Source organism: Anser brachyrhynchus (genome assembly GCF_964034855.1).
Source record: "Anser brachyrhynchus genome assembly, chromosome: 2".
Classification (NCBI taxonomy): domain Eukaryota; kingdom Metazoa; phylum Chordata; class Aves; order Anseriformes; family Anatidae; genus Anser; species Anser brachyrhynchus.
In genome coordinates, this window is record NC_137695.1 from 1,415,553 (window position 1) to 1,441,001 (window position 25,449).

A 25,449-nucleotide genomic window follows, 5' to 3' on the forward strand; every position below is an offset into this window, starting at 1 on the left:
GAGGGCGTGGCTATGCAAATCGAGCGGGCGTGGCCCCGCCCTTCCCGGCGGAGGAGGACTGACGTCAGTCCTCCGCGGCCGCCGCGCGGGGCACGCCGGGAAGGCGCCGCCCAAGATGGCGGCGGGCTGGAAGCGGGGCCGGGGGCGCTGAGGCGGCCGCGGGCCCCCGGGGCTCAGCCGGGAGCGCCCCGAGCCGGGCCCGGCCCCCGCCGCCGCCGCGCCGGGGATGCCCCGGGGGGGGCCGGGGCCGCCTCCGCAGCCGCTATGGAGGAGGAGGGCAGGAAGGGCCGCAAGGTGAGGGAGGGGGGGGGGGCACGGCAGCGGGGCCGGCCCCGGGAGCGGCCCCTCACGGCCCCTCACGGCCCCTCACGGCCCCTCACGGCCCCTCACGGCCCCTCACGGCCCGGCTCCGGCTCCCGGGTGGGGGGCTCGGGGGCGGGCGGGGAGCGGGGCTGCTGCTGCTGCGGGGCCTCGGGGGACGCCTCTCTGCCGCTTTGTGCCGCTTTTCCCTTTTTTTCCCCCCGTTTTCCCCTCTTTTTCCCTTCTTTCCCCCTATTCCCCCCCTTTTCCCCCCTCTTTTCCCCTCTTTTTCCCCCCAGTCTTCCCTTTTTTCCCCTTTTCCCCCCTCTTTTCCCCTCTTTTCCCCCCATTCTTCTCTTTTTCCACCTCTTTTCTCCCCCTTTTTCCCCCTCTTCCACCCCAAGTTTTTCCCCCTTTTCCTTCCCCCCCCTTTTCCCTTTCCTTCCTCCTCGCTTTCCCTTTTTTTCCCCATTTTACGCTGTTCTTTGCCCGTGTTCTGCCTGCTTTCTGCCGTCTTTTGCTTATTTTCGCCGTGCCACGCCGCGTTTCACCGTGGGAGGTGAAACAGCTTGGGGCAGCTGCTCGCTGTACGCAGCCCCTCCGACAGGCTCCGAGCCCTGCCCCGCAGGACCAAGCCCGCCCCGGGGCTCCCAAGGCTCCCGGCCGAGCCCTGTGGCCACCGGCACCTCGGCGGTGGCCTCGGAGCCTCCTGCGGCCCCGCTGCCATCGAGGCGAGCTCGGAGCCGGACGCCTCTCGTGGGGCACCGTGAGTACGTCCCGCGCGGCCGGGTAGGAAGGGCTTCGCTCGAGGCTCTGCCCAGAACCCTGAATCCAGGACCTGGGGCTCCGAGCGCGCCTTGGGAGGGCTCCGTGACGCTTCCCGGTGAGCTGCGTGCGGCGCGATGGGGTCGGCGGCGCTGGGGGACGGGGGAACAGGCCCGATCCCCAGGTCTGTGGCATTCCCTTCCGTGGAAATCCCTCGTGCCTCAAGGGACAGATCTTGTTCCTGGGGCTGCGGGCGGTCGTAGAGCAGCTTCAGCGTTAATCCCAATGCGTTCGCACGGAGGTGGCGCTCAGCCGAAGCACGGCACGAGGTGCCACCTCGTGTAGGAGCGGGGCCAGCTCTCCTCTCCCCCGACGGCCGCTGTTACCCGTTGCCAAAACCGAAGCAGTCCGTGCCTGCCGCCTCCCACAGCGACGCTCCCCGGGCACGCTGGGCAGAGGGCAGAGATCCCTGTCCCACCGGGCTGGCGTTGTCTGGGGCTGCAGGTCCGACCGGGGCGAGTTTCCTGCGGGTTTTCCCTCGCGGTGATGCTGAGCCAGCTCTTCGCCAAACCCCTGCGGTGTTCTTGAGCTTGGAGCACCGACAAGGAGCTCGTTTGGCTGCTGGGGCACAGGTTCCCAGCCCTGGGGGCTTGCAGGGAAAGCTCCTCCCCACGCTTTGCGTACAGTGAAAATCATCTCTGGGTGCAGGTGGCTGGTCCTGAGCCAGCAGGATTACGGGCTGGGACGGGGCAGGTGAGTTCCTTTTGGCCCTATTCGCGAGCAGCGTTGGGGCAGGGCCGGGAGGGCAAATCCAGCGTTGGGGCAGGGCCGGGAGGGCAAATCCTGTGTTGGGGCCCCTCGAGCAAGGAATGGGAGCGGCAGGATCGGGTGCTGAGCCTCCGCGGGGGTGAGGCGAGGCGGTGTTGGAGGCCCAGCGCGAGCCCCCAGCCCGGATATAACACGCCGAGGGACTGAGCTGCGGGTCCGAGCCTCCTTCCAGAAGGTTCTGGCCCCCAGGCGCCTGGGGGCGCGTCCGGGCTGGGGCAGGAGGCGCCGGCTCTGCGGGAATCACGAGGAGCGGAAGCTGCGCGAAGGCGGGCGCAGCCGGGAGGTAGGGCCTCCTGTTTTTCCCTGAAACGAGCACCCCGAGCGCCCGTGGCCTGGCTCCGTGGGCGCGGGGCAGGGCAGGAGCCGTCCCCGCAGCCGACCCGCTTGGTGAGCAGGCGCGATTCTCCCGTCTCAAACCGTGCCGCTGCCGCCTTGGGCTCTGTTTTCGTGCCTCGCGTTCAGGGCGGGGAGCTTTCCCCAGAGGGAAGGGAGGGGGATGGCCGGAGCTGCGTCAGCTCCGTCGGTGTTCACGGGGCAGGATGAGCTTCTGTGAGGCGTGCATCCAGGTGCCCTCGGCTCTGCGGTGCCGTTAGGGCAGAATTTGGGGACGAAATGTGGGGTGAATCACGCCGTAGCCCTCAAAAGGGCTCCTGGCTCCTTTCGGGGCAGCCCCGGGTGCTCCGCCCGTGGCGCTTTCCCCCCTCAAACCCGGCACGGAAGTCGTCGAGCGCCAGGCTGGGAGGAGAACCTCGGGGCTTGGGGCTCCGCGTCCTCTCCTCGCAGGAGCCGCGAGCTCCGGCTGTGCAGCGGGACCGCCGACGCCAGCGCATCCGCGGGGCGCGGGGTGCAGGCCGCCCGAAAAACGGGGGCCGGCTGCCTCCCTGCCTCCGCTTCGCCGCCTCCGGGCTCCTGCTGAGGTGGACGTCGCTGTGCTCGTCCTCGTGGAATTCCACCCCCTTTTTTTTTTATTTTTTAAATTAAATTCGAGCTGTGGGAGCTGGGGGCTCCTCGTCCCCGGCCAGCCGCTGAAGTTCGGAGGAGGCTGGTGGTTTCAGAGCGCGCCCGCTGCTCGGGGTCCGTGCACGGCCCTGCGAGGGCCCGAGGCTTGCCTGGCCGCCGTCCGTCTTGCGAAGGAGCGGCTGCAAACAGCGCCGGGCCGTGCCTCCTGGCTGGCCTGGCCCCGCGGAGAGGCCTGAATATGCCTGAAACCGGCGAATTCCTCCGAAAATTTGGAGGAAAACCTCCGAATTCCCGAAGGGCTGCGAGGAAGCCAGGCTCGCCGCCCAATTTCCCCCCCCCAAAAAAAACAGCGCACACGGCGACCCACGGAGCTCTTCCAGCAAATTCGGGTCGGAGGTGGCTCCGCTGCCTCCCTGGGCAGCTTCGGCGAGGGAGCGAGGGAGGAGCAGGGCCGGAGGAATCTCTGCGAGGAGGAACGAGGCTTTTGCTAAAAATAGCCGGGGAAAATTCCTTTCCTCTTGCCTCGAAGGAAAATCCCGGCCGGGAGGCCGGAGCCCGGCGCGGCGGTGCCAGACGTGAAAGCCCGGAGCCTCGCCTCGCTTTGCGGGTGGTTTTGTGCCACCCCTGGGCTGCTCCCGAGCTCCTTCCCCGCTTTTTTTTTTATGACCGACTTGGGTGCCCCCCCCCGCCCCGAGTCCCTGCAGTGCCAATTCAACACTTTTATCAAATCCCCCAACGCTGGAGGGACCCTCGGGGCCCCCCATAAAGGACCTGGGGGAGGTGTGTGTTTGTGTCCCTGCCCCGGAGCGCTGCGATGTCGGTCCCCCCCCCCCCCGGCTCTCAGCCCGCGCAGTCGGGGGAAGGGGTTGAGGCCCGGCCGGGATGAAATAAACAGAATTAGGGGCACGGGGTGGGCCTGGTCTGGGGACAGGCGACTTGCGGTGGGGTGGAGGGGGATCGGGCTCTGCAGGAAGGGTCCCGGTGGCACCAAGGTCCCGCAGCTCTGGGATTGCACCCGCTCCGAGGTGCGCACACCTGGAATCAGCCCAGGAGCCCTGGCACGGGCAGAGCTGAGCAGGGAACGGGCTGTAAAACCGGCTGTAGGGTCCACAAAGCCGGCTGTAGGGTCCGTAAAACCAGCTCTAGAGTCCATAAAGCTGGCTTTAGTGTCTGTAAAACCAGCTGTAGGGTCCGTAAAGCCGGCTGTGGGGTCTGTAAAACCAGCTGTAGGGTCCATAAACCAGCTGTAGGGTCAGTAAAACTAGCTGTAGGGTTGGTAAAGCTGGCTGTAGGGTCCATAAAGCTGGCTGTAGGTTTGGTAAAACTGGCTGTAGGGTCCATAAAGCCAGCTGTAGGGTCGGTAAAACCAGCTGTAGGGTTGGTAAAGCCAGCTGTAGGGTCCATAAAACCGGCTGTAGGGTTGGTAAAACCGGCTCTAGGGTCGGTAAAACCAGCTGTAGGGTCGGTAAAGCCAGCTGTAGGGTCCATAAAGCTGGCTATAGGGTCGGTAAAACCAGCTGTAGGGTCAGTAAAACCAGCTCTAGGGTCAGTAAAACCAGCTGTAGGGTCGGTAAAACCAGCTGTAGGGTTGGTAAAGCCGGCTGTAGGGTCCGTAAAACTGGCTGTAGGGTCCATAAAGCCGGCTATAGGGTCCATAAAGCCAGCTGTAGGGTCCGTAAAGCCAGCTCTAGGGTCGGTAAAACCAGCTCTAGGGTTGGTAAGGCCAGCTGTAGGGTCGGTAAAGCCGGCTATAGGGTCTGTAAAGCCAGCTGTAGGGTCCGTAAAGCCGGCTGTAGGGTCGGTAAAGCCGGCTGTAGGGTTGGTAAAGCCGGCTGCTGGCTGCTTTCTGCTCACTCTTCAGGGGCTGAGCCCCCGGCCCCCCTCCCGGCCCTGCCGTGGTTCCAGCACGGCTCTGTGGAGCGGGCCCAGGACGTCAGCTCCGCACCCGGCCCTCGTGGCAGGACTATGTGGGGGGGATACTGGGCATCCCCCGCCCGGCACACCTCCGGCTGTAATTTACACGCCACCTCGTTACGTTTTTAATCGCCCACGGCTCGCGGCAGAGCGGCGGGACCCGGCGCGCCATCCCGCCGTCGGGGCCGTCTGATCCGGCTTTCCACGGCTGCGCTCGCGAGAAGCCGCTCGAGTGGGTTACGGGGCTGCTCTCTCTCCCTTTACGTTCCCCCCGGAAAGGCTGAAGCTATTTAGGGCGCTGTCAAAAGCCTCGCCTCGTTTTTTTGGATGGGTGCAGACAGCCGGGAGGGGCCCCCGGGTGGAAAAAACCCAAATTCGGCGTCGGGGACGGGGGGCGGGGGGCAGCGCGTGCCCTGCTAGGGACACCCGGGTGCCCCTCGGAGCAGCCCCTTTGGCCCCCTGCGTGCCCACAGCTGCGTCCTCGGGGCCCTTCCCCGGGGCTTCTGAAACCTGGAGGTGACCTGGAGGTGTCGGCACGGGGCGGGGGGGGCAGGGGCTGCTTCTTAGGGACACCCAAAAAAGCGTTTTCTGAACCCGTTGTGCTGGGAAAGGCACTTCACCGGGGGCCGAGCACTGCTTCGGCTCAGCCCCCTGCAGCTCTCGAGGGGGGGGAAACGAGGCCTAGGAAATCTGCGCGGCCCTCGGTGTCCCCCAGACGGAGCCGGAGGACGAGGTCGTACCAAAACGCCTGAAATTTGGAGGAGAAACCGGGCTTAAAAAAATCCGCCCGGCTCCGGGAATATCGCCCTGCTGGGCGCGCCCCTCTGCTCTCCGGGGCCGGGACCGCGGAATGGCGAACCCCGCGGGCGCCAGCCTCACCCCGCCTGGAGCTGCCCCCCCCCCAGACCCCCACCTTTCTCAAACCCCATTTTTTTTTAACAAGAACCGAACGTTTTCGCCGCTCGCAGGAGGAAGCTGCGGTTTGCGCGCTTCCGGGCCGCGATCTGCCAGGCGGGCGAGCGCGTGCGGCTCCGCCAGCCTCCGGCACCCACCGCGGGGCTCGGCGGCCCCTGTGCAGCTGGGGACAGCCCCCCCCCAAGTGGGGACGAGCTTTTGGGAAGCCCCCCCCCGTGTCACCTCGCTGTAGCAGGGCGCTTCATGGAGGGCGAGGTAGGTGCTGGCTGAAATCGGCCCCCAAAAAGCCGCGGCTTTTCCGCCCTGTGCCACTGCTGCCCGCCGCCGCCCTGAATTTGGGCTCCCCGAGGAGCAAAATGCGGGCCGAGTGCCGCTTCGAGGAGGATCCGATTCTCCCGCGGGGCTCGGGTGCACCCCCAGACTCGGGGGGAACCCCCCCCCATTTCTCGGGGTTCGCTCACGTTTTGGGCCAGATCTGCGCAGTTCGGGCGCGGAAAGCGGAACCGGCCGGGCACCGCTCCGCTGGCCCAGCCCCGTCCCTGCCCTCGGCACGAGGGTTTCTTACAGGGGGTGGGGGAATTTCTTCTGTCCTGAGCCAGGAGCTGCCCCCTGCCCCTCGGCAGGAACCGCCTGGAGTTGGTGGCGCGGAGGGACGACGTTCCTCCTCCGGAGCCCGGCCCGGCGAGGGATGCTCTGCCCCTGCCCCGCAGTGCCTGGCGGTGCTGGCGTGCAGCAGAGCCGGGGAGCCCGGCCAGGTACGGTCCCGCTCGCTGTCCTCCGGCCCCCCCGTCGTCCTCCAAACCTCCCCCCTTTATTTTTATCTCCCCGGCACGCCCGGCTCGAAGGGAAGTGTTTCGGGGCCGGGCCGTCCCCGACGTCCTTGCGGCGGGTGGGGAGGCTGGGAAGTGCTGCTAACAGGAGCTCTTCCCCTACCGCTTCCCCGTCCCAGGGCGATGCTTTCGGGTTATTTCGGTCTCGCTGCCGTCTCTCGTGTTGCCGTCGATCCCTCGTGCTCGTCTAAATTGAGAAAAAGCAGCGCAAGGAGGCCTCCGGGCGCCGTGCCGTGCTTTTAGCTCGGGGCTTTCTGCGTCAGCAGCCGCGCCGGGGGGGGCTGCCCGGGGACGCAGCGAGGAGAACGGGGATTTAACGGGGTGTAGGGGGGGGGTCTGCAGCAGTTGTGCTTCATGGGCGTCCCCCAAGCCCGAGGGGAGGGTCAGGGGGCATAGGGGCAGGACACGGGGTGAGGGTTTTAAGGTAAAAGAGGGTGGGTTTGGGTTAGACGCAAGGCCGAAATCCTTCCCTCTGCGGGCGGTGAGGCCTGGCGCAGGCTGCCCCCCGGGAGCTGTGTTCCTAAATGTGGGGTGCTGCCGGGAAGGGAGAAAAACACGTTTCCAGCAGAAGACAACGCGCTGGGATTCGTAGCTCTGAAGCCTGACCCCGTTGGCCCACGGGGTGGAGGTGTCCGCCCCGGTGTCCCCCCAGCTCGGTGCTGGGCCCTCGTCCCCGACGCCCCGCCGTCTCCTCCTTCCCTCCGCAGCCTGGGATCGTGTCCCCTTTCAAGCGAGTCTTCCTGAAGGGTGAAAAAGGCCGCGACAAAAAGGCCCAGGAGAAGGTTACGGAGAGGCGGCCTCTCCACACCGTCGTGGTGTCCCTGCCCGACCGCGTCGAGCCGGACATCCTGCTGAACGACTACATCGAGAAAGAAGTGAAGGTAACGCCTGCCCGGCCGGGACCACATCTCCCCCTCTCCCGCACCCTCCTAGGGACCTACATTTCGCCCCGCAGGCAGCACGAGCACGGCACGGGACAAGGCTCACGGCTCTTTCACTTTCTTTTTCCCCCCTTGTGCCTCTGCGGGCGCTGAATTACCTTCCTCTGCAGTTTCGGAGGGCCTGGGGGCGGCTTTCTGCCTGCTGGCCTCACCCCTCCCGGGCACCCCTCTTGCAGAAACGGGGGTTTTTTTCCTTCTCGGCCTGGCAGCTGGTGGCATTTTTGTAGCCCCTGCGAAATAGCTGGCGACGCGGCCTGCGGGAAAGGCGCTCCGTGGAGCCGCCGCCGAGCCGAAGGAAACAAATACTCGCTGCTCACTGCAGCGGCTGAACGGAGAGAGCAGCTCCAGGCAAGCTCCCTTCAGCTGGAGGAAGGCCCTCACTGCTCTTAGAGCGTGAGGCTCACCCTAAAAACGAGCGATTTTTCGTAGGTGGGTGCTATCCGGCAGCTTCAGGAGGGTTTGGGGGCACCCGGCGCGGAGCTGGCGGCGTCTCCCCTCCTGCAGCTGGCCTGCTGGGGGGGGGCCCGCCGGTGTGTCAGAGACATCACAGCTGCCTGCTGCTCCTTTCCCAGTATTTAGGCCAGCTGACGTCCATCCCGGGGTACCTGAACCCCTCCAGCCGCACCGAGATCCTGCACCTGATCGATAACGCCAAGGTGAGCGCTCAGCCCTGCTGACCAGCCGCTCTGGCTCCGTGCCCGCGCATGGAAAAAGGCTTGGGGGGGGGTCCCTGGGGCGAGGTCCTGCCCCGAGCAGGATCCTCCCTCCCCGGGTGACCCCAGTGTGGGAGGGAAGCCTTAGAGAAGACTTCGGGAAGCCTCCCCCCCACACACCCTGCTACCCAAGGGCAACCAGTTCGGCTTTTTAACGGCACCCGTGCTCGTTGCAGCGAGCGCACCAGCTCCCGGGGCAGCTGACCCCCGAGCACGACGCCGTGATCAGCCTGTCCGCCTACAACATCAAGCTGGTGTGGCGGGACGGGGAGGATCTCATCCTCAGGGTCCCCATCCACGACATCGCGTCCGTCTCCTACATCCGCGACGACTCGGCTCACTTGGTCGTGCTGAAAACAGGTAGGTCGGGGCCAGCGCGGGCAGGGCTTGGGGGGAGCAGTCCTGCTCCCGCTGACCCTGAGAGCTCGGGCGGTAGCCGGCCTGGTAGCGCTGGGAGCCGGAGATGCTAGCAAGGGGACGTTTTGGGGGCAACAAATGGTATTTTCGGCGCGTAGGGTGCCCAGAGGCAGGTGGCTGCCTTGCTGTGGGGCAGTCTCGTAGCAGCCGGATCGCCCCCGTGCGGGGCAGCGTTCCCCTGACAGAAACGGGACAAAGGTGATGCTGGCTGAGGACAGACCCGAGTAATTGGTGTCCTTCCTCCTGCCCTGAGCTGTTCCAGTCCCTCCTTTTCTCTCACCGTGGGGGTTGAGGAAGGGCTGGGACCCTCCCACCACGAGCGGCGGGACTCGCAGAGTACGAGCACGCAGGGCACGGTGAAGGACGTTGGAGCTGGGCCACGTACTCGGTTGTGTCGGGATGCACGGACTCGCGTCGTGCTTCGAAATTCCTCCCCCAGCCTCCAGCAGCTCTCCGACCCCGACAGAGATGGGGTTGAGCCCCGATGCTTAGGGCGGTGCAGTCCCAAAGCACAGCCGTGCATCCTACAGCGCTGTGAGGTCCCCGCCGCGTGTCCTCCCGGGGCTGGGGAGACTGCGAGAGATTCGGAGCTGCCGGAGGTGGGAGAAGTGTCCTGGGGAGAGGCTTGTGCCCGAGGAAGCTGGGGAGGGAGTGGAAGAGCAGGAGATCGTACACGCTGTGGGGTCTGGAGCAGCTGGGGAGGGCTTGGGCATCCGTCCCCTACAGCCCTGCCCGGGTTAAAGCCGCCTGGTTGGGGGCAGGCTGAGCTCCTTAGCGGCTGTAACACCAGCGACTTACTGGATTACAGACCCTGCGACAGCAGAGGACGGGCTGGAGAACCAACGAACAGCCGGCTTCCGGGGCCGTAATTCTGCCGCAGGACTCCCGAGGCTGTCTGAGCCCCGGGAATTAAGGCAGCGATTTATGGAGTTGTCGGGAACCTGCTCTAAATCACGGGGTCCGCATCCAAATGCTCTGCCCACGGGCATCTTTCAGGCGGAGCTCCCTGCTCGGGGTGTTTTCTTCCTGGCCGCGGGATCCTGCACTCGTCTGGTTTGGGGGCTTTGCTCTCCCTGCAGGGAGGCGGCGTCGGGGACGGGGCTGGCGTGCAGAGGGCTCCTTGCTGCTTGCTCCCTGCCTCGGGCCTCCCGTGACGACTTCTGTGATTTTCTCAGCTCAGGACCCCGGGATCTCCCCCAGCCAGAGTCTCTGCGCCGAGAGCTCCAAGGCGCTCACGTCGGGCTCGCTGTCGGAGAGCGGGGTGGTGCCCGTGGAGGCTTGCTGCTTGGTGGTGCTGGCTACGGAGAACAAAGTAAGGCTCCAAACACTCAGCTGACGCTGCCCCCCGGCTCCAGAGTCAGTTCTGAATTGCACTGGCGGTGGGAAGAGGTTGACAGGGAGGTTTTTATCACATTTAGACCGGGGTGGCCACAACCTCAGCAGAGGTGCCCCAGCCCCGTGACCTGCTTCAGACCCGAGACGCTCCCGGAAGACGCTCTGCCCTCGTTTGTGGTGCCTGCTGCCCGGAGCTTTCCCCAGCAGCAGGAAATCCGCGAAGGCAGCCGAATCTCCCCCCACAATAGGATTTGCTAGCCAGGGCATTTTCCTGGTGCTGACCCGGCAGTTTGTTTTATCCCGTGTCTGGACGCAGAGATTGCCATCCTGGCCAGCGTGCTCCCGCTCCCGCAGCAGGAACCCTCTGCCTCGAGGGCGGCGTTGCGCGCTCCTCGCTTCCAGCTGCGCCCTCAGTTCTGCTCCCCGGGGCGCCCGCACCGATTCGGGATGTAGGGCACGCGGCCGCAGTCCCGGGCGGCTGAGCCGAGGAAGGAGAAGAGACAGGACAGAGACATGGGTGGGATTTAATAGCCGTGAGCTGCCGGAGGATGGAGCACCCGAGCACCCGCTGCCTCAGAGCAGAGGAGAGCTGGGGTGCTTGCCCGGCCTTACAGCAGGGTGATGAGATGCCAGACAGCTCGGGGCTCGTCTCTCGCACCGAGGCGAATCCCTTGGGGCCAGAGGAGCAGGGAGAGCTAACCCGGCTGCCCCGCGGCTCCAGGTTTGTCACCTCAAGGCAGGCAGCGTCCCACGTCTTGGACAGGCAGGTTCCCTTCCCTTGCTGGGCAGGCAGCAGCCCCATAAATGCCACGCTCGGTACACACCGTCCCGTGCCACGCAGCCGTTGCAGGGAGCCGAGCTAAAGGCCGCTGCGCCACGCACCTCCCCTTCCCTGCTCCCTCCCCAGGTGACCGCGGAGGAGCTGTGCTCGCTCCTCAGCCAAGTCTTCCAGATTGTTTACACTGAGTCCACGATCGACTTCTTAGACAGAGCAATATTCGATGGGGCGTCCACGCCGACGCGGCACATGTCCCTGCACAGCGGTAAGCGCTCGCTCCGGGCGCCCCTTCCCGGCCTGAGCCTGCCCCCTCCGCGTCCCCTTCCTCACCCCCCTCCAAACAGAGCCAGCCCCCTGCTTCCCCTCCTGCGGGGTCATCTCTGTGCTGAGAACGAGCCCCTTTTTCTTTGACTGCACGCGAGGTGGAGCAGCACCAGGGAGCTCTCCTGCCTGGAGATGCTTCCAGGCTGCGGGGAGCCAAAAGACACGAGCCTTAGCATGTCCTTGCCCCATACCCTTTGCCTTTCTGTTCCCGGGGGATGGAGGCAGTTAACCAGGCACCACGTTGTCCCTTGGCGGTTGTGCGTCTCCCCTGGGGCTCCGTGCCCAGCCCTGTGCCCCCTCACCCCCCTTCTCCCCTTCCGGCCCAAAAGCTGAGCCCCAAAGCGACGTGTTTGTAGGGCAGGGGCCGGGGCAAGCTCCTGCCTCCCAAACCTCACCTCTCCAACGTCTCCCTTGCAGATGACTCTTCTACAAAAGTGGACGTGAAAGAACCTTACGAGACAGAAGCAAGCACTGTGTAAGTTGAGCGTGAACGCGACGTGATGGCGCAGCCCTGGGGATAACACCTGGCTCACACAGCCTCGCTGCCAGCTTTAAGCCCCCCCCAGCAGGACCGCCGCACGCTGGGGAGCGCCTGCTGAGCCTGGCTGGAACGTTTCCCAGCATCAGCAGCGTCTGGGTGCAGCGGGGGCCTGCCAAATCAGCAGCCTTGGCGGCATTGTTCGGGTAGCGCTGCTCCCCCGTGGTCACGTAGGCACGGCGGGGCTGGGGCTGTCACCCAGCTGCTCCTGGCTCGGTGACCACCGCAAGCGTAAGAGCAGTCGTGGGCTGAAAACCTGGCCCACAAACTGCTGGGTTCGAGTCGAGTTTCAAGTCGATCGACACTGTTTGAGAGTTTAAGATTTAACACCGAAATAAGATGGTCGGGGACCTTTTTTTTTGGGACCTTTTCCCCCGCTTTTCTGAAAAGGAAAAGCGCTTGGAGGGGAATCCCTCCCTCCGCAGGGCTTCGTGTCCAGCAAATCACAGGGCTGATGCGCTCCTTGTTAGTCCCGCTGTACGTGAGCGCCCCTCCAGGAGCAACGTGACCCAGAGCTCCTCGGGCGCGGGGGGTGGCTCACCAGCTCTTCGTGTTCCAGTTCCTTTCCAGAAGCCTTAGAAGCGGGTGACAACTCCCCCTCCTCCTTCCTGCCGCAGCAGTCTCCCCACATCAAGACCGTCAGCGAGAGCGAGCTGAGCACCACGGCCACGGAGCTGCTGCAGGACTACATGATGACGGTAGGGCGCCCATGAGGGGGAGGTCGCCTTCCCTTTTGGGTGTCTGCGCGCCACTTCTCGGGCAAATCTTGCTTGGCTCCCAGTTCAGGCTCATCTTGACCTCCTGCGGGAGCACCCCCACCCCCTGGTCCCCTTGCAGCGTGGGGGGACGCATCCCAGCACCCCAGGCCCGTCATTTTGTGAGCCACGCTCCCCCCACGCGCTCGCAGCGTGTCCCAGCCCAGCAGCAGCTTTGCGCCGTCCCCTCCTGCTTTTCCCCTGGGAGCGCTGCGGCTCGGTGGCTCCTGCCGCAGTAGCGGCGAAAGCAGTCCCCAGCCTTCCCGCGATCTCTCCTTCCTCCCCATCTCAGAGCTGGGAGCGCTCCGAAAATAACTCGGTGCCGTTGGCGGTGTGCTTCTCTCCCTCAGCTACGGACGAAGCTCTCTTCCCAAGAGATCCAGCAGTTCGCCATGCTCCTGCACGAGTACCGCAACGGGGCCTCCATCCACGAGTTCTGCATCAACCTGAAGCAGCTCTACGGGGACAGCAGGAAGTTCCTGCTCCTGGGTGAGTGGCTCCGCCTTTCCGCCTCGCGTTGCTTCAGGCTGCTGCTGCTGCTGCTCGTCTTTGTGGGCTCGGCGCGAGCTCCTCGGCCACCAGACGGCGAGCAGGGTGCAATGCTCAGGGCCCTGTAGGATTCCGCGTGCTGGGGGCACTCAGAACTGTTCCTGGCCAAGCAGCGAGGTGTTCAACACAGGACAGGTTTGGCGTTCAGCCCTCTGGTTTGCACAGGGTGCCTCGGGGACCTACGCCCTCATGAAGTGACCTTACAATCCCAGAAGGACGGGCAGCACGCAGGTGGTGCTGTGCAGCGCCAGCAGGCAGGCGTTAGGTGGGAAGGGAGCAGGACCCTTCTGTTTCCCTTCGCCAAAAGGGCGCTGACAGCCTCAGGGGCTCTCGGAGTCCCTCAGCTCAGTCTCCCTGCTTAATTTTGGCTCCAATCCTCTCAAACAGCGTTAATAACCAGAGGCTTCCCCAGCACCTAGCTTTACGTCCCCCTCACCCTTCGGCCCCAAGTTTTTGGGTGCGTGGCGTTTCCTTCCGAGCACTTTGGGCGGCGAGGAGGTGCACGTAGCAGCCCTGCTGGATTTTCGGCTGACCCCTGCCCGTGCTGAGCTGCCAGCCCCAGGGCAGGATGCGGGGATGGGGCAGGGACAGATGTCCCGAGCCCGCCCTCCCTCCCTCGTTTAATCTCCTGCTGATGCCGTTAGGGTAATGAGCTCGAGGCCAAGCAACGTGCCGCGGTGCTGAAGCGGCAGCCAGCCCTTCTGAGCTCAGGAAATCCTGCCTCAGCCCCGTCAGCTCTCCGCAGCCCCTGCCCAGCAGCGTGGCTCGGGGCTGTGAGTGGGAGAGGTGGCCACCAGATGGAGTCCCTGGTGGCCCAGGCCCTGGTGGCCCTGACATCACTGCCTGGGTGCTGCGGCGAGCCCCCGCGCTGGGTGACGCAGCTCCTATTTCTCCTCTTTCTCCTCCTCGTGTCTCCTTTCGTGGGGCAGGCCTGCGGCCCTTCATCCCCGAGAAGGACAGCCAACACTTCGAGAACTTCCTGGAGACCATCGGGGTGAAGGACGGCCGCGGCATCATCACGGACAGCTTCGGGAGGTACCGGCGGACGCTGAGCACCACCTCCAATTCCACCACCAACGGCAACGGCGCGGCGGGCAGCTCGGACGACCAGTCCGTGCCCTCGGAGGAGGACGAGTGGGACCGCATGATCTCGCACATCAGCAACGACATCGAAGCCCTGGGGTGCAGCATGGACCGCGACTCCTCCTGAGGGCAGCCCACCCCCGAGGGAACCTCCGCTCCCGAAGAGGATTTGGGGGATGGAGCGGGATGGAATCACCCTCCCGGCCTCCTCAACGGCTTCGCTGGCCCCCCTAGAGGCCGTCCAGCAGGAGGCTGTGCCCTCTTCCCAGGGGGGCGTGCATGCCCACGGGGGTGCTGCAGTGGGGGAGCCGGGCAGGAGCCCGGCCTTCAGCCTCCCCTGGTGCGGCTCCGGCGCCGTGCGGGGAGCGGGGCCGAGACGAGCTGGCTGCAGCCCCCTCCCTCTCCCTGGTTTACAGTTTTGCACATGGTGTCCCTCCTGTAACTGCTCTCCTCCTCCCTGCTCCCCCCCCCTTCTCCCCGTTTCGAATGAAGTTTACCACAATGTGAATTATTTAAAGCTCGCCTCCACGTCGTCAAAACATTTCGCTCCCGGGGACCAGGCCCTGCTCCCCCCCCCCAAATCCCGGTGCTGCTGCTGCTGCTCCCCCGGGCGGCCTCCATGCTTCGTGCCCTGCAGCAGCCCGGACTGCAAACCCCCCGTCCAGCCCCCCCAGGCTCTGCTCAGGAGGTGGTGGGATGGGGGCAGCACCCACCGGTGGCTCCCCGCGGTGCCCCAGGGAGCTGAGCTCCGCGCCAGGACCCCCCCGAGGACGGCCGCAGAGCAGGGCAGAGATGTTGTATATATTTTACAGGCGCTTACAAACACTTTTTTTTAAACCTGTATCCCTCAGCCTTCTGGGTTTTTTTTTTTGCCCTCCAAATCCGTGCCCTCGCCCCAAGCCGGCACCAGCAGGGCCCTGGGAGGAAGGAGGGCAGGCAGAGGAAGAGGAGGAGGAGGAGGGACAGGGAGCCTGGGGGGGGCTCCGGCAGCCCGGAGCTGGCAGGGACGGCTCGCTGGGAGCCCAGACGCTTGCTCAGCACCCTGCACCCAGCCCGCCCCTGCCTCGTGCGCATTCCTCACGCTTTGTCCGGGGGCTTTGTGGGGCTTTGGCTGCGTTTTGCGGCTTCCCCCCCGCTGGGACAGGGCCCCAGGGCACCCGCTGGCACCTTTTCCACACCACCGGGCTGCTCCGATTAACCAGACCTCTCTCTGCTGCATGAACCCACCGCCTCAGCGCCATCCTGCCGGGGCTCCCAGCACCGAGCCTTCATCCTGCCGTCCTCCTCCTCGCTCAGCCCCACTGCGCCGGGCGCTTCTTACCCCCTGTTCCTGCAGGCTCCGCGCTGGGAATCGCGGCCAGGGCACGGGCGCAGCCGGGGGGGGGCTCCTCCCGCTCAGCATCACCCGTCAGCCCCGAGCAGGGGAGGGAGGGAGCCCCTGCACCTCCAGCAGCGGGGCCCGGGGTTCGTTTTCTTCTTAAAAAAAGAAAGTGAGAAAAACAAAAAAGCCAAGCTCGCGAGCCACGGGTACCGGCGCTGGGCTCCCAACGAGCGCTGGGAGCATCAGGCCAGAACCCCGGCTCCATCGAGTCCTCAGTGCCTTCTTACACCCTGCCAACTAAAAAAAACACCCAAAACCCACCCCCAAACCACACACTGACGCTCGAGTCATTGACTACTCCGGAAAAATTTGGAAAAAAACCCTATTTTTGGACCGGTTGTGTATGGAGATCTTTAGCAGCTCACAGTATTTTTTTTTTTAATACTCTGTTCACGGGGAAAGGTGGCTGGGAGCTGGCCCTGACCCTGCGCTGGAGCTCTGGTGGGCAGGGGGCTGAGCGCCAGGGGGGGTTCCAGCCCCCGGTGCTGCTGGAGCTGGGGGGGGGACACGCCACGGTGGGGCCGGGGGTGGTTTGTATGTATGCTTTCTGTACAGAGCATTGTTAGAGGTAAATATTAAAAAAAACTCTGCACCCCACGGCGCTTCGTCGTCTCCTTGCTCAGCCCTCGCTCGCCTCCCCTCCGGCCGACACTGGGTGCCCAAAACCCAATGCTCCGAGGGCTGGGGGGGGGGTGACGGCCCCAAACGGGGCTGTGCCCGTCCCCAAAAACACCCCCAAATTGGGGGTCCCCAGCCCCTGGTGGGGGGGAGGGGGGGGCTCAGCCCCATCCTACCCCCAGGTGCCACCATGGGGGTCTCCATCCCACCTCCCTGCGCACCCGGTCTCCGTCCTACACCCCCCCAAGCCCACTGCCTGGGGGTGGGGGGGCTGCAGGAGCCCCCCAACCCCCCCAAACCCCACAGAGAGGGCCCCCCCCCCCCAAATCACCAGGCGTGGAGGCGGGGTGCGATCCCAGTGATGCATGAGGCCGTTTATTGAGCATTACAGAGGCGGGCGAGGCGAAGGCGCGGGGCTAAAGGATGCCGGGGGGTGGGGGAAAGGAAGAGGAGGAGAACTGTGCACCTATACAGGGAGGGGGGCCCGGCCGCTACATGGTCAGCTCCTGTGGGGGAGGAGAACACAGCGTCAGGCACCGCGGGGTGGGGATAACCCCACAAACACCCCCCCCAAACCCTTGCCCCCCCCCAGCTCACCATGATGGCGTTGACGATGTCGTTGTTGTTGTGCCTGAGCGCCCGCACGGCTTTGGGGCGCGAGACGTTGGCCTGGGCCATGACCAGCTCGATGTCCCGCACCTCCAGCCCCGTCTCGTCCACCTGCGGGAGCAGGGACAGCGCCGTCACCCCCACCCCGGCACCCCCCCCCCACCCCACAAATCCCACTGGGGGGGTGGGTCTCGGCCCCCCCCTCCCAGCCCCATCCCGCCCACCTCCTCCTCCTCCTCGCTCTCCTCCTTGATGGTGAGGGCGGGCGCCGTCTCGGTGATCAGCGGCGAGTGCTCCATGGGCACCTTGAACTTCTCCGCCGCAGCCTTGTGCACCTGCTGCGACAGGTCCTCGATCTGCGGGGACGAGGAGAAGGAAGGGGGGGGGGGGTCACCGGCTGCTCCCCGGGGACCTCCCACCCCCCAGGGACCAAGGACCCCCCCCTCAACCTTGGCTTCCCCGAAGACGATGTAGATGTCGGACGCGGGGCTCTTGAAGACGTCGGGCTTGGTGATGACGAAGAGGATGTTCTTGGACTTGCGGATGGTGATGCGGGTGACGCCGTGGATCTGCCTCAGACCCAGCTTGGACATGGCCTGGGGTTGGGGTGGGGGGGGAAAACACGTTTGGGGTCAGCCCCAGGGACCCCGCTGGGTCCGGTGGTGCAGAGCCCGGGGCTCAGCAATGGGATAACGCAGGATGGGGACAGGGCTGTCCCCAGGCTGAGCTGCCCCACAAGGCGGGGACACCCCCCAAGGGACCCAGCCATGACCCCAGGGATGGTGACAGCACCCTGGGGAGGACACGGGGTCCCAACACACCCCCCCCCCCAAAAAATAAACCCCATGGGACATCGATGCCAATCCCACCGGTGCCCATCCCACCTTCCTGGCCTTCTTCTCGCTCCGGCTCTGCTTGGCTTTGCTGATGCTCTCCTCCCCGGTGCCCAGCGAGTGGGTGAGCGGTGCCTGCGGGGGGGGGGGGGACGGCAGCAGGTGACAGGGGGCCACGGTCCCTCGGGTGCCCCGGGACAGGGGCTCCGAGCCCCCAGCCCTATACCTGGGTCTGTGCCGGCCGCGGCTCCGCGCCCTCGGGCTCCTCCAGCTCCGGGATGGACTCGTCGTTGCTCTCTGACTCGTTGCACGACCCTGCACAAGCCAAAAGGACCAGGTTGGCGATGCCACCACCCCCCCAAACACCCCAAAACCCCCCCCAAATCTCCCCCCCCCCCCCCCCCCCCTCACCTTTATGGTTGGCCTCGCCCCGCCGCGGCGCTGCCTTGTCCTCGAGCAGGGCGATGGCGGGCAGGTGCTCGGCGGCGCCGGGGCAGCGGTAGGGCAGCTCGGCCTCGCTGGAGGAGCTCGACTCGGACTGCACCGAGCCCCGGGGCGCCCGGCGGGGCCCCCCCTCCGCCGCCTCCGGCCCCCGTGCGCCCTTGGTGCCGCCCGGTGCCTTCCTGCCCCGCGCCTTCTCCTTCTGCGGGGACGGCTCCAGCGCTGCGGGGATGGGAGATGTTGGGGTCACCACATCCCCACGGCCCGGCATGCCCCCCCCAAGAAGCAAGGGGAAGCCCCATCACCCAAAATCGGGCTTTGTAGGGACCCCAGGCACCCCCCCCCCCCAGGGGCTGGAACCCGGGATGCTCGCCCTGATCCCAGCACCACCCAACCCCGCATGCGCCTCTCGGGACCCCACGAACAAACCCATGGGATGGGGACAGCACCACCCAGCCCCACACGTGCCTCTTGGGACCCCACAAAGGCACCCATAGGGATGGGGACGGCCCTTACCCTCCAGCCGCTTCCTGGAGGCCGGCGGGACAGACGGACGCTCCTCCGGCCGCTCGGCGAGCCCTGAGGTGTCCTCCGAGCGCGGCGGCGAGGAGGAGAGAGGAGGCACTTGGATGAGTTTGGAGAGCGGCGGGCAGGCGGCCGGCACCGAAACCTCGGCCGGCACCGAAACCTCGGCCGGCACCGCCAGGACCTCTTGGGGTGCGCGGTCCTCGGGGGAGCTGGGCTCTGCTGGGGGCTCTGAGGGCACCAAAACGGCCTCGGTGGGGCTGGGGGCGGCCTCCCCGCCCTCCTCGGGGCTGGGTGTGGGGCCGGATCCTGCTGCCACCTCCTCCTCCTCCTCCTGCTGCTGCTCAGGGGGTGCTGGGGGTTGCTCGCCCTCCGCCGGGACTTTGGCTTCGGGTTCTTCACCGGGGGGGAGCAGCGGGGGCTCCTCGTCCTGCACGGGGCAGGCCGGAGGGGTGCACGGGGGGCTCCCCGCATCGCCCGGCTCCTGGGGCTCTTTGGGTTCAGGTGTGGCGACAGTGGCTTCGGCCTCAGCCTGGGGAGGCTGCGGAGGCTCCACAGCAGCAGCAGTGGCGGGGGGAGTTTGTCCGGGCCCCCCCGGTCGCTGCGGTGCCGGCAGGTCCCCGAAGGCGCCCTGCAGCATGGTGGCCACGTGCCGGCGGTCCTCCGCGCTCTCCGGCAAGGCACCGAGTGGTGGTGATGGTGGTGGTGGGAGCAGTTCGAGGGGGGCCGGGGGGGGTCCCCACGTACACCTCCCGCTCCGAGGCGGTGAAGCGCAGCGGCGGGGGGCCGGAGGCCGGGGGCAGCAGGCAGAGGGCCATGCAGGGCCGCGGGGCCGGGGAGGGGAGGCCAGGGGCGGCCGCTTCCCCCGCGCTGTCCTCGGGGGCGGTGAAGAAGCTGGAGTCGGTGCGGGAGCGCGAGGTGTCCAGCAGCTCCGGCGACGAGTCCTCGGAGGAGGAGGAGGCGGTGGCATCCCACTCGGCCTCCGCGCTGGCCGAGGCCGGCTCCGGGCTCTGCTCCCGCTCCAGGTCCTCGCTGGAGGCTTCATCCTCGGAGGCGGCGTCGGGCTCGTCCGCGTCCCTCATCTCGTCCGCATCCCCCGGCGCGGGGCTGAGCGCCTCCTCCAGCGCCTCGGCAGTGTCGCTGCCACCATCGCTCGCGGCCAGCGGCGGGGACTCGCTGCCCGAGGCCTCCCCGTCCTCGTGGAGGGCCTCATCCTGCTCAGGGGCCTCATCCTGCTCAGGGGCCTCATCCTGCTCAGGGGCCTCATCCTGCTCAGGGGCCTCATCCATGACGCCGTCCTGCAGGTCGGGGACATCCTCACCCAGGCTGGGCGCTGCCGTGGGGTCCGTCCTGCCGTCCTCGTGGCCACCGGCCTCGTGGTCCGGGCTGTCGAGGTCACCTTGCTCAGGCGGGCACGGAGGCTCGGGGGTCTCCGCTGTGGTGGCGTCAAGCTCGTGGTCACCATTCGTGGCAGGCAGCGTGGGGGCATCCCCCCCCGGCCCATCGGGTTCGGGGTCTTTGGTCTCCCCAGCACAGGGGGGCTGCGGGGCGCTGCCGCTCGCTGCGGCCTCCGGTTCCAGCCCCGCGCTGGGGTCAGCCTCCGGCTGGGCCTCCACCACCTCTGGTGTCACCTCCACCACCTCTGGTGTCACCTCCACCACCTCTGGTGTCACCTCCACCACCTCTGGTGTCACCTCCTCGGCCTCCTCCGGGGGCACAGACTCCGTGGGGACGGCGGCCTCCGTGGGGGGAGGCTCCTCTGGGACGGGGCCTGGTTCTTGCAGGACGTCGGGCTCCAGGGTGGAGGCTTCCTCCAGCTCCGAGGAGGATGAGGAGGAGCTGAAGGTCTCGCCCATCGGCTCCACGCTGACTTCTGTGGTGGGAGCCTCAACGGAGGCCACCTCAGAGGCCGCCACCACCACCTCCTCTTCCTCCTCTTCCTCCTCCTCCTCCACCTCTTCCTCCTCCTCCTCAACCTCCTCTTCCTCTCCTACAACCGGGTGGGCACCATCCTGCTCCACACCCAGCGCCCCCAGCTCCACGCACGTGGTCTCAGGGTCCTCCTCGGTGCTGGGGGGTGCCTCCAAAATGGGGGGGCTGGGGGCTGCCTCGTGCCGTGGGGACCCTCCTGGTGATGCCCTCTCATCCCCGCCGGGGGTGACGCTGCCGCTGCCCGTCCCGTCGGGCTGCGCGGCGCCGCCACGCAGGTGCAGCTCGATGTCCCCGGAGGCCTCGGAGGAGGGCTCGGTGTCGCCGGGGGTGGCGGTGGCCGGGGGGGGCCCCCCCGCCCCTCCCAGCGCGTGGCGCTCGGTGCCGTAGAGCCGCTCGTCCTCCTCGCCGTCGTAGGAGGCCGAGTCGGAGGAGGCCGAGGTGTCGTCGCGGAAGGCGAAGGACTCGTCCACCCCCTCGTTGATGGAGGTCTCGGAGAGCGAGCGCAGGAAGGAGGCCGAGGTGCTGGGGTCTTCGTCTTCCTCTTCCTCCTCCTCGTCTTCCTCTTCGTCTTCGTCCTCCTCCTCCCCGGAGAGGGGCTCGGCCGCCGCCTCGGCCGGCACCAGCGTGATCTCCACGGCCTCGGCCTCGAAGAGGAGGCTGCCGCGGAAGGGCAGCAGCGCCGCGGGGATGAGGCCGGCGGGGGCCACCTGGGGCAGCTCTGAGCCTTCCTCCACCAGCGCCTGCCCGCTGCCTTCATCCTCTTCCTCCTCCTCTTCCTCCTCCTCCTCCTGCCCGGCCGACGCCGCGTCCTCATCCTCGGAGGAGGAAGACGACGACGGGGAGCGGTGCGTGAAGGCCGCCGGCCCGGCCTCGCCGTCGGGGGCCTCGGCCAGGAGGTTCGGGGAGCAGGACGGGGAGGTGCTGGCGGTCCCCGAGGACCCCCAGCTGCCCCCCTCGGCCGTCATGTAGGAGCCGGACGGGGAGGTGGGGGGCGAGCCCAGCCCCTCGCTCTCCGCGTCCCCCCCGTCCTCCTCGGCCTTGGGGCGAGGCCCCCCCGTCCGCACGGGGGTGGAGGGGGCCGTGAAGAAGAGGTCGGGGTCCAGGCCGGCGGGGGGGCGGCCGGCGGGGGGGGGGGGGCTCGGGGTGGGTTTTGGGGGGGCAGCACGTCTCCTCGCCCATGACGATGCGGGTGTCCAGGGGGTCGGCGGGCAGGGCCGGGGGGGGCCGGTGGTGGTGGCGGAGGTGGTGGCGGGGGGGGGGCGGCAGCCCTTGGCAGGGGGGCCGTGCTCGGCCGCGTCGGGGGCGGAGGGGCCGGGGGCCGCGTCGCAGCTGGCCCCCTCGGGCTGCGGGCGGGCCTCCTCCTTGGTGGGCATCGGGGTGGCGGCGGCGTCCCCCGGGGGGGCTGTGGAGAGAGGGGGTCAGTGTGGGGGGGGCAGAGCACCCTGTTATATCCTCACCCCCCCACACACGCTCAGACACCCCAAAATGGGGCAGGGCCCCCGCTCTGTCCTCACAGAGGGAGGGGGCAGAGCCCAGGGAAGATTATAGGGGTGACCCCCTCCCCCCAAAAAAAGACGCCCCTTTATCTAAGCGGGGGGGCACCACAGGTTTTGGGGGTGCTGGAGGGGTCTTGTGGGGGGTTGGGGAGGGAGGGGAGTAGCCAGAAGTCCCAACCCCCCCCACCTGCATCCCCTGGATGACACAGCTGCACCCAGGGCATTTAGGATTGGGGGGGGGCAACCCTAAGGATTAAGTCCCCCACCTGGGGGGGGAACAACAACCACCCCCCCACCCCCCAAAAAAAAAACCCACCACACCCTAACCCCACCGCTCATCCCTGCGCTGAGTGTGGGGGGGGCCCCAGCCCCGAGGGGCACGCAGCCCTCCCCACCCCATAACGCCCCCGAAAACTCTCAGCAGCCCCCCCCCAAAAAAAAAAAACACAAGGAGCCCCCCACCCCCCGTTACCTGGGGCCCTCAGGGGTGGCTCCATGGGGCAGGGGAGGCTCCGGCAGCACCCAGAGCCCCCACCAGGACCAGGCTCCGGCACCCACCTCGAGCTGCCCCACGCGCCCCCCCGGGGGTTATATAGGGGCGAGGGGCGGGGGCGGGCTGCGGGGCTGCTGGGAACGGGGAGGGGCCGCCCTCGGGGATTTTTTTTTTGGGGGGGGGGAAGCTCAGGGGGTGTCCTATAAGGGATGGGGGTCCCGTTTTGGGGGCGGTGTTGGGGGGGGGGGGGGCGCATCAGTTCCCCCAGGTTTTTGGGGTGGTGTCTATGCTGCGCCTACGGGGGGCTGGGGGGGGCTGTGCCCTATATGGGGGGGGGGCTGTGCCTTATGGGGGGGGCTGTGCCTTATTGGGGGGGCTTTGGGACCCCCATTTGCACCCTGAGAAGTGGCTGGGGGGTGGGGGGGGGGCTTTTTGTCCCCCCAGTTTGAGCCCCGGGGGGGGGGGGGGGACATAGGGGGCTGGGGACAGCGGGGTTGGAGCACCCCCACTCTGTCCCTATGGGGATAAACCCCCGGCCCCCCCCCCCCCAGCACCAATCTCACCAAGGGGACACCCCCCCCATCACCGAGCCCCCCCCCGTGCACCCCCCCCAGCTCCATGGGGTCTCTTTAACCCTTCAATGCCCGGGGGGGGGCCCTGATCCCACCCCCCCCCACCTTGCCCCATCCCCTCCCTTCACCTCCCCCCCCCACCAAGCCCCTTTTGGGCAGGGCCCCCCCGGTGTCCCCCAGCCCCGCACCCTGGGGACACGCAGGGGGGGGGTGGCAGCGGGACGGGGGCACCGCTCGGGACCCTCCCCCCCCCCGCCCCGGCCCCGTCTCTGCGGGGTGACCTTGGGGCGCGGTGACCGGTGGCCCTTGGGTGGGGGTGGGGGGGGGGAGGGGTGGGGGGCGTGGGGCCGGCCGGCCCGGGCGCCCTTGGGTGCTGCGGGGCCTCCCCGTATCGGGGGCACGACTTGGGGCTGGGGGGGTCAGGGTGGTGTCCCCAGGGTGGCATCCCCCCCCCCCCCCGGCGTGGAGGGGCAGGAGAGCCTCAGGGTGAGCGCTGCCGCCCCGCGTCCTCCATCCCTGCGTCCTCCTCTGTCTCCGTCCTCCATCCCTCCAGCCTCCGTCCCTCCATCCCTCCAGCCTCCGTCCCTCCGTCCCTCCAGCCTCCGTCCCTCCGTCCCTCCATCCTCCATCCTCCCAGCCTCCATCCCTCCAGCCTCCGTCCCTCCAGCCCTACATCCTCCGCCCCTGCAGCCTCCATCCCTCCATCCCTACGTCCTCCGCCCCTGCAGCCTCCAACCCTGCAGCCTCCAGCCCCAGCAGCCTCCATCCCTCCATCCCCGCGCCCTCCATCCTCACGTCCTCCCTCCCTCCCTGCCTCCGTCCCCGCGGCCTCCCTCGGCCGCCATCCCCGCGGCCTCACCTGCCTCCTCCTCCTCGGAGCCCGGGGGGAGGCCGGCCTCCAGCTGCAGCCCAGGGGGGCTCGAGGCCGACTCTCCGGGCATGGCGGCGGGGCCGGGGACCCCCCAGGCCGGCCCGAGGCCGGCTCAGCCCGCGGCTCGGCTCGGCGGCGTTGGGCGACGGCGGCTGCGCCGGGCGAGGCTGAGCATCGGTGCTGGGGGGGGGGGGGGGGGGGAGGTTGGGGGGGGGGCGCAGCCCCGTCATCCCGGATGATGTCAGCAGGTTTGGTGCTGGTTTTTTTTTTTATATCCCTCCCCCTTTTATTTATTTATTTATTTATTTATTTATTTATTTATTTTAGTTCAGAGAAAGCAGCGGGGGGGGGGGGTGTGTGCCAGGCACTGCGGCGCTGCAGCAGCCTTGGGGGGGGGCGGGTGGAGGGGGGGGGGCGCGCGGGGCATGGGGACCCCCCCCCCATTTTAGTTTCCCCACCCGAGCACTGATAAATTTTTTTTTGGGGTGGGGTGGGGGTTAAGGATCAGCCCCCCCGTGACACCGCACCCCCATTTATACGGGGAACAGGGGCTCGGAGCCCCCCCCAACCCCCCCCCCGCACCCCAAAGCTGCTGATGCTGCACGTGTAGGGTCCCCCCCGTCCCCCCCCCGGTGTCCCCAGGCCCCCCAAAGCTGCTGATGCTGCACGTGTAGGGTCCCCCCCCCGCAGTGTCCCCAAGCCCGGTGTCCCCCTGGGTGGGGGGGGACAGGATCGGGCCCCGGTGTCGCCATGGCGGTGGCGCTTCTCCTCCTCCCGTCTCCATGGGGATGGGGAGGAGGATGGGGACGGCTCCCTGGTAATGCTGGGGGGGGGGCACACATCGGTACCCCCCCCCCCTCTGCGCCATGGGGTGGGGACACCCCATACGGACGCGCTGACGGCTCCTGGGGAGGAGGGGGACGTTTGGCGGGGAGCTGGCGCCCGTGGGACACCCCCAGGCCGCCCAGTCCCGGTTGGGGGCAACCACCCCAGCTGCCCAAACCCCAGAACCCCCCCCCAAAACGTCCTGCCCCCCCCCCCCAAAATCAGGGCCCGACGCGGCAGGGAGCGAGGCCGGCGCTGGCGTGGTGCCGGTGCCAGGAGCAGCCCCAGCCGTGACTCAGCACCGCCGCTGCCGCCTCGTCCCCACGGCCAGGGCTCTGCCGGGGGGGGCTCCGTCCCCAGCCGGGGGGGTGCTGGGACCAGGCCGAGCACCCAGGGTCCGGCGGTGTCCCCACGGCCAAAAACCCGCTCGCCGTGGCCCACACGGCCGCTTAAATCCCCCCAAAAACCCTCCCGGCAGCCGGCTCGCAGCGGGGTTTTCTTGCTTTCTCACTGCCCGGCTGGGGGACGTGGGGACGGGGGGGGACAGAGCCCGCGTGTGCTGGGGGACACGGAGCTGGGACAGAGGCATATTGGGGGGGGGGCTCCCCGGTGCCCCTCTGGGGTCCTGCTGCCCCTGCTCGCGCCGCGCAGCCTCCCCGGGGACAAGGCGCTGCGGGGAAGACGGGGAGGCAGCGAGGCTGCGCCCTTAACCCTCAGCTCCGGGGGCCAGTGTGCGCAGGGCCCGACCCCAAAAGCAGCATTTTTTGGGGGGGGCACGGAGCTGCTCAGCCCTCCTCCTGATCCCCCCCCCCCCCGAACCCCAAGGACGAACCCCAAACCCCCGGCACAGAGCGGCGCAGCCCCTCCAGCCCCGTTCCCGGCGCAGGCAGCAGGGCAGAGCCGTGTGG

General features: G+C 67.5%; 3 protein-coding genes across 7 annotated transcripts; 2 read left to right on the plus strand and 1 right to left on the minus strand.

Annotated features, from left to right (window-relative positions):
* The first annotated feature begins 116 nt into the window (after positions 1–116).
* On the plus strand, positions 117–15,922 carry CCM2 (CCM2 scaffold protein). Of its 3 annotated transcripts, none has more exons than XM_080583650.1 (11): positions 117–294; positions 6,282–6,437; positions 7,220–7,393; positions 8,026–8,109; positions 8,343–8,526; positions 9,759–9,895; positions 10,826–10,961; positions 11,438–11,495; positions 12,118–12,256; positions 12,664–12,802; positions 13,792–15,922. In XM_080583650.1, the coding sequence occupies exons 1-11, from the start codon at positions 265–267 to the stop codon at positions 14,070–14,072; spliced, it is 1,518 nt and encodes a 505-aa protein (XP_080439776.1). In that variant the 5' UTR covers positions 117–264; the 3' UTR covers positions 14,073–15,922. The 3 variants fall into 3 exon arrangements, with proteins under 3 accessions (XP_080439776.1, XP_080439777.1, XP_080439778.1); XM_080583652.1 differs by lacking the exon at positions 117–294 and adding an exon at positions 5,806–5,937; XM_080583651.1 differs by lacking the exon at positions 6,282–6,437.
* LOC308191335 (uncharacterized protein) lies at positions 2,793–5,567 on the plus strand. 3 transcript variants are annotated; one of them, XM_080583655.1, is made up of 3 exons: positions 2,793–3,941; positions 4,130–4,166; positions 4,335–5,567. In XM_080583655.1, exons 1-3 carry the CDS (start codon positions 3,516–3,518, stop codon positions 4,958–4,960), a joined length of 1,089 nt encoding a protein of 362 aa, XP_080439781.1. In that variant the 5' UTR covers positions 2,793–3,515; the 3' UTR covers positions 4,961–5,567. The 3 variants fall into 3 exon arrangements, with proteins under 3 accessions (XP_080439781.1, XP_080439779.1, XP_080439780.1); XM_080583653.1 differs by having other exon boundaries at positions 2,793–4,055; positions 4,097–5,044; XM_080583654.1 differs by having other exon boundaries at positions 4,130–5,044.
* A 370-nt stretch (positions 15,923–16,292) lies between the features above and the next one.
* On the minus strand, positions 16,293–23,891 carry NACAD (NAC alpha domain containing). Its single transcript, XM_080583659.1, is given in 13 exon segments — positions 16,293–16,450; positions 16,542–16,664; positions 16,778–16,909; positions 17,003–17,149; positions 17,438–17,521; positions 17,613–17,701; positions 17,798–18,049; positions 18,344–19,076; positions 19,078–21,400; positions 21,402–21,508; positions 21,510–21,527; positions 21,529–21,686; positions 23,705–23,891. Coding segments are annotated over 13 exon segments (4,263 nt in total). The 5' UTR covers positions 23,787–23,891; the 3' UTR covers positions 16,293–16,435.
* Between the last annotated feature and the right edge of the window lie 1,558 nt (positions 23,892–25,449).

What these genes read in the sequence shown, in the direction of transcription:
- CCM2 (XM_080583650.1), top strand. Translation starts at nt 265, where the DNA reads ATGGAGGAGGAGGGCAGGAAGGGCCGCAAG. An exon ending in GAGCCGGGGAGCCCGGCCAG is followed by an intron (nt 6,438 to 7,219) that starts GTACGGTCCCGC and finishes TTCCCTCCGCAG; the next exon opens with CCTGGGATCGTGTCCCCTTT. An exon ending in GCACATGTCCCTGCACAGCG is followed by an intron (nt 10,962 to 11,437) that starts GTAAGCGCTCGC and finishes TCTCCCTTGCAG; the next exon opens with ATGACTCTTCTACAAAAGTG.
- LOC308191335 (XM_080583653.1), top strand. Translation starts at nt 3,516, where the DNA reads ATGACCGACTTGGGTGCCCCCCCCCGCCCCGAGTCCCTGCAGTGCCAA. An exon ending in CTGTAGGGTCCGTAAAGCCG is followed by an intron (nt 4,056 to 4,096) that starts GCTGTGGGGTCT and finishes GTCCATAAACCA; the next exon opens with GCTGTAGGGTCAGTAAAACT.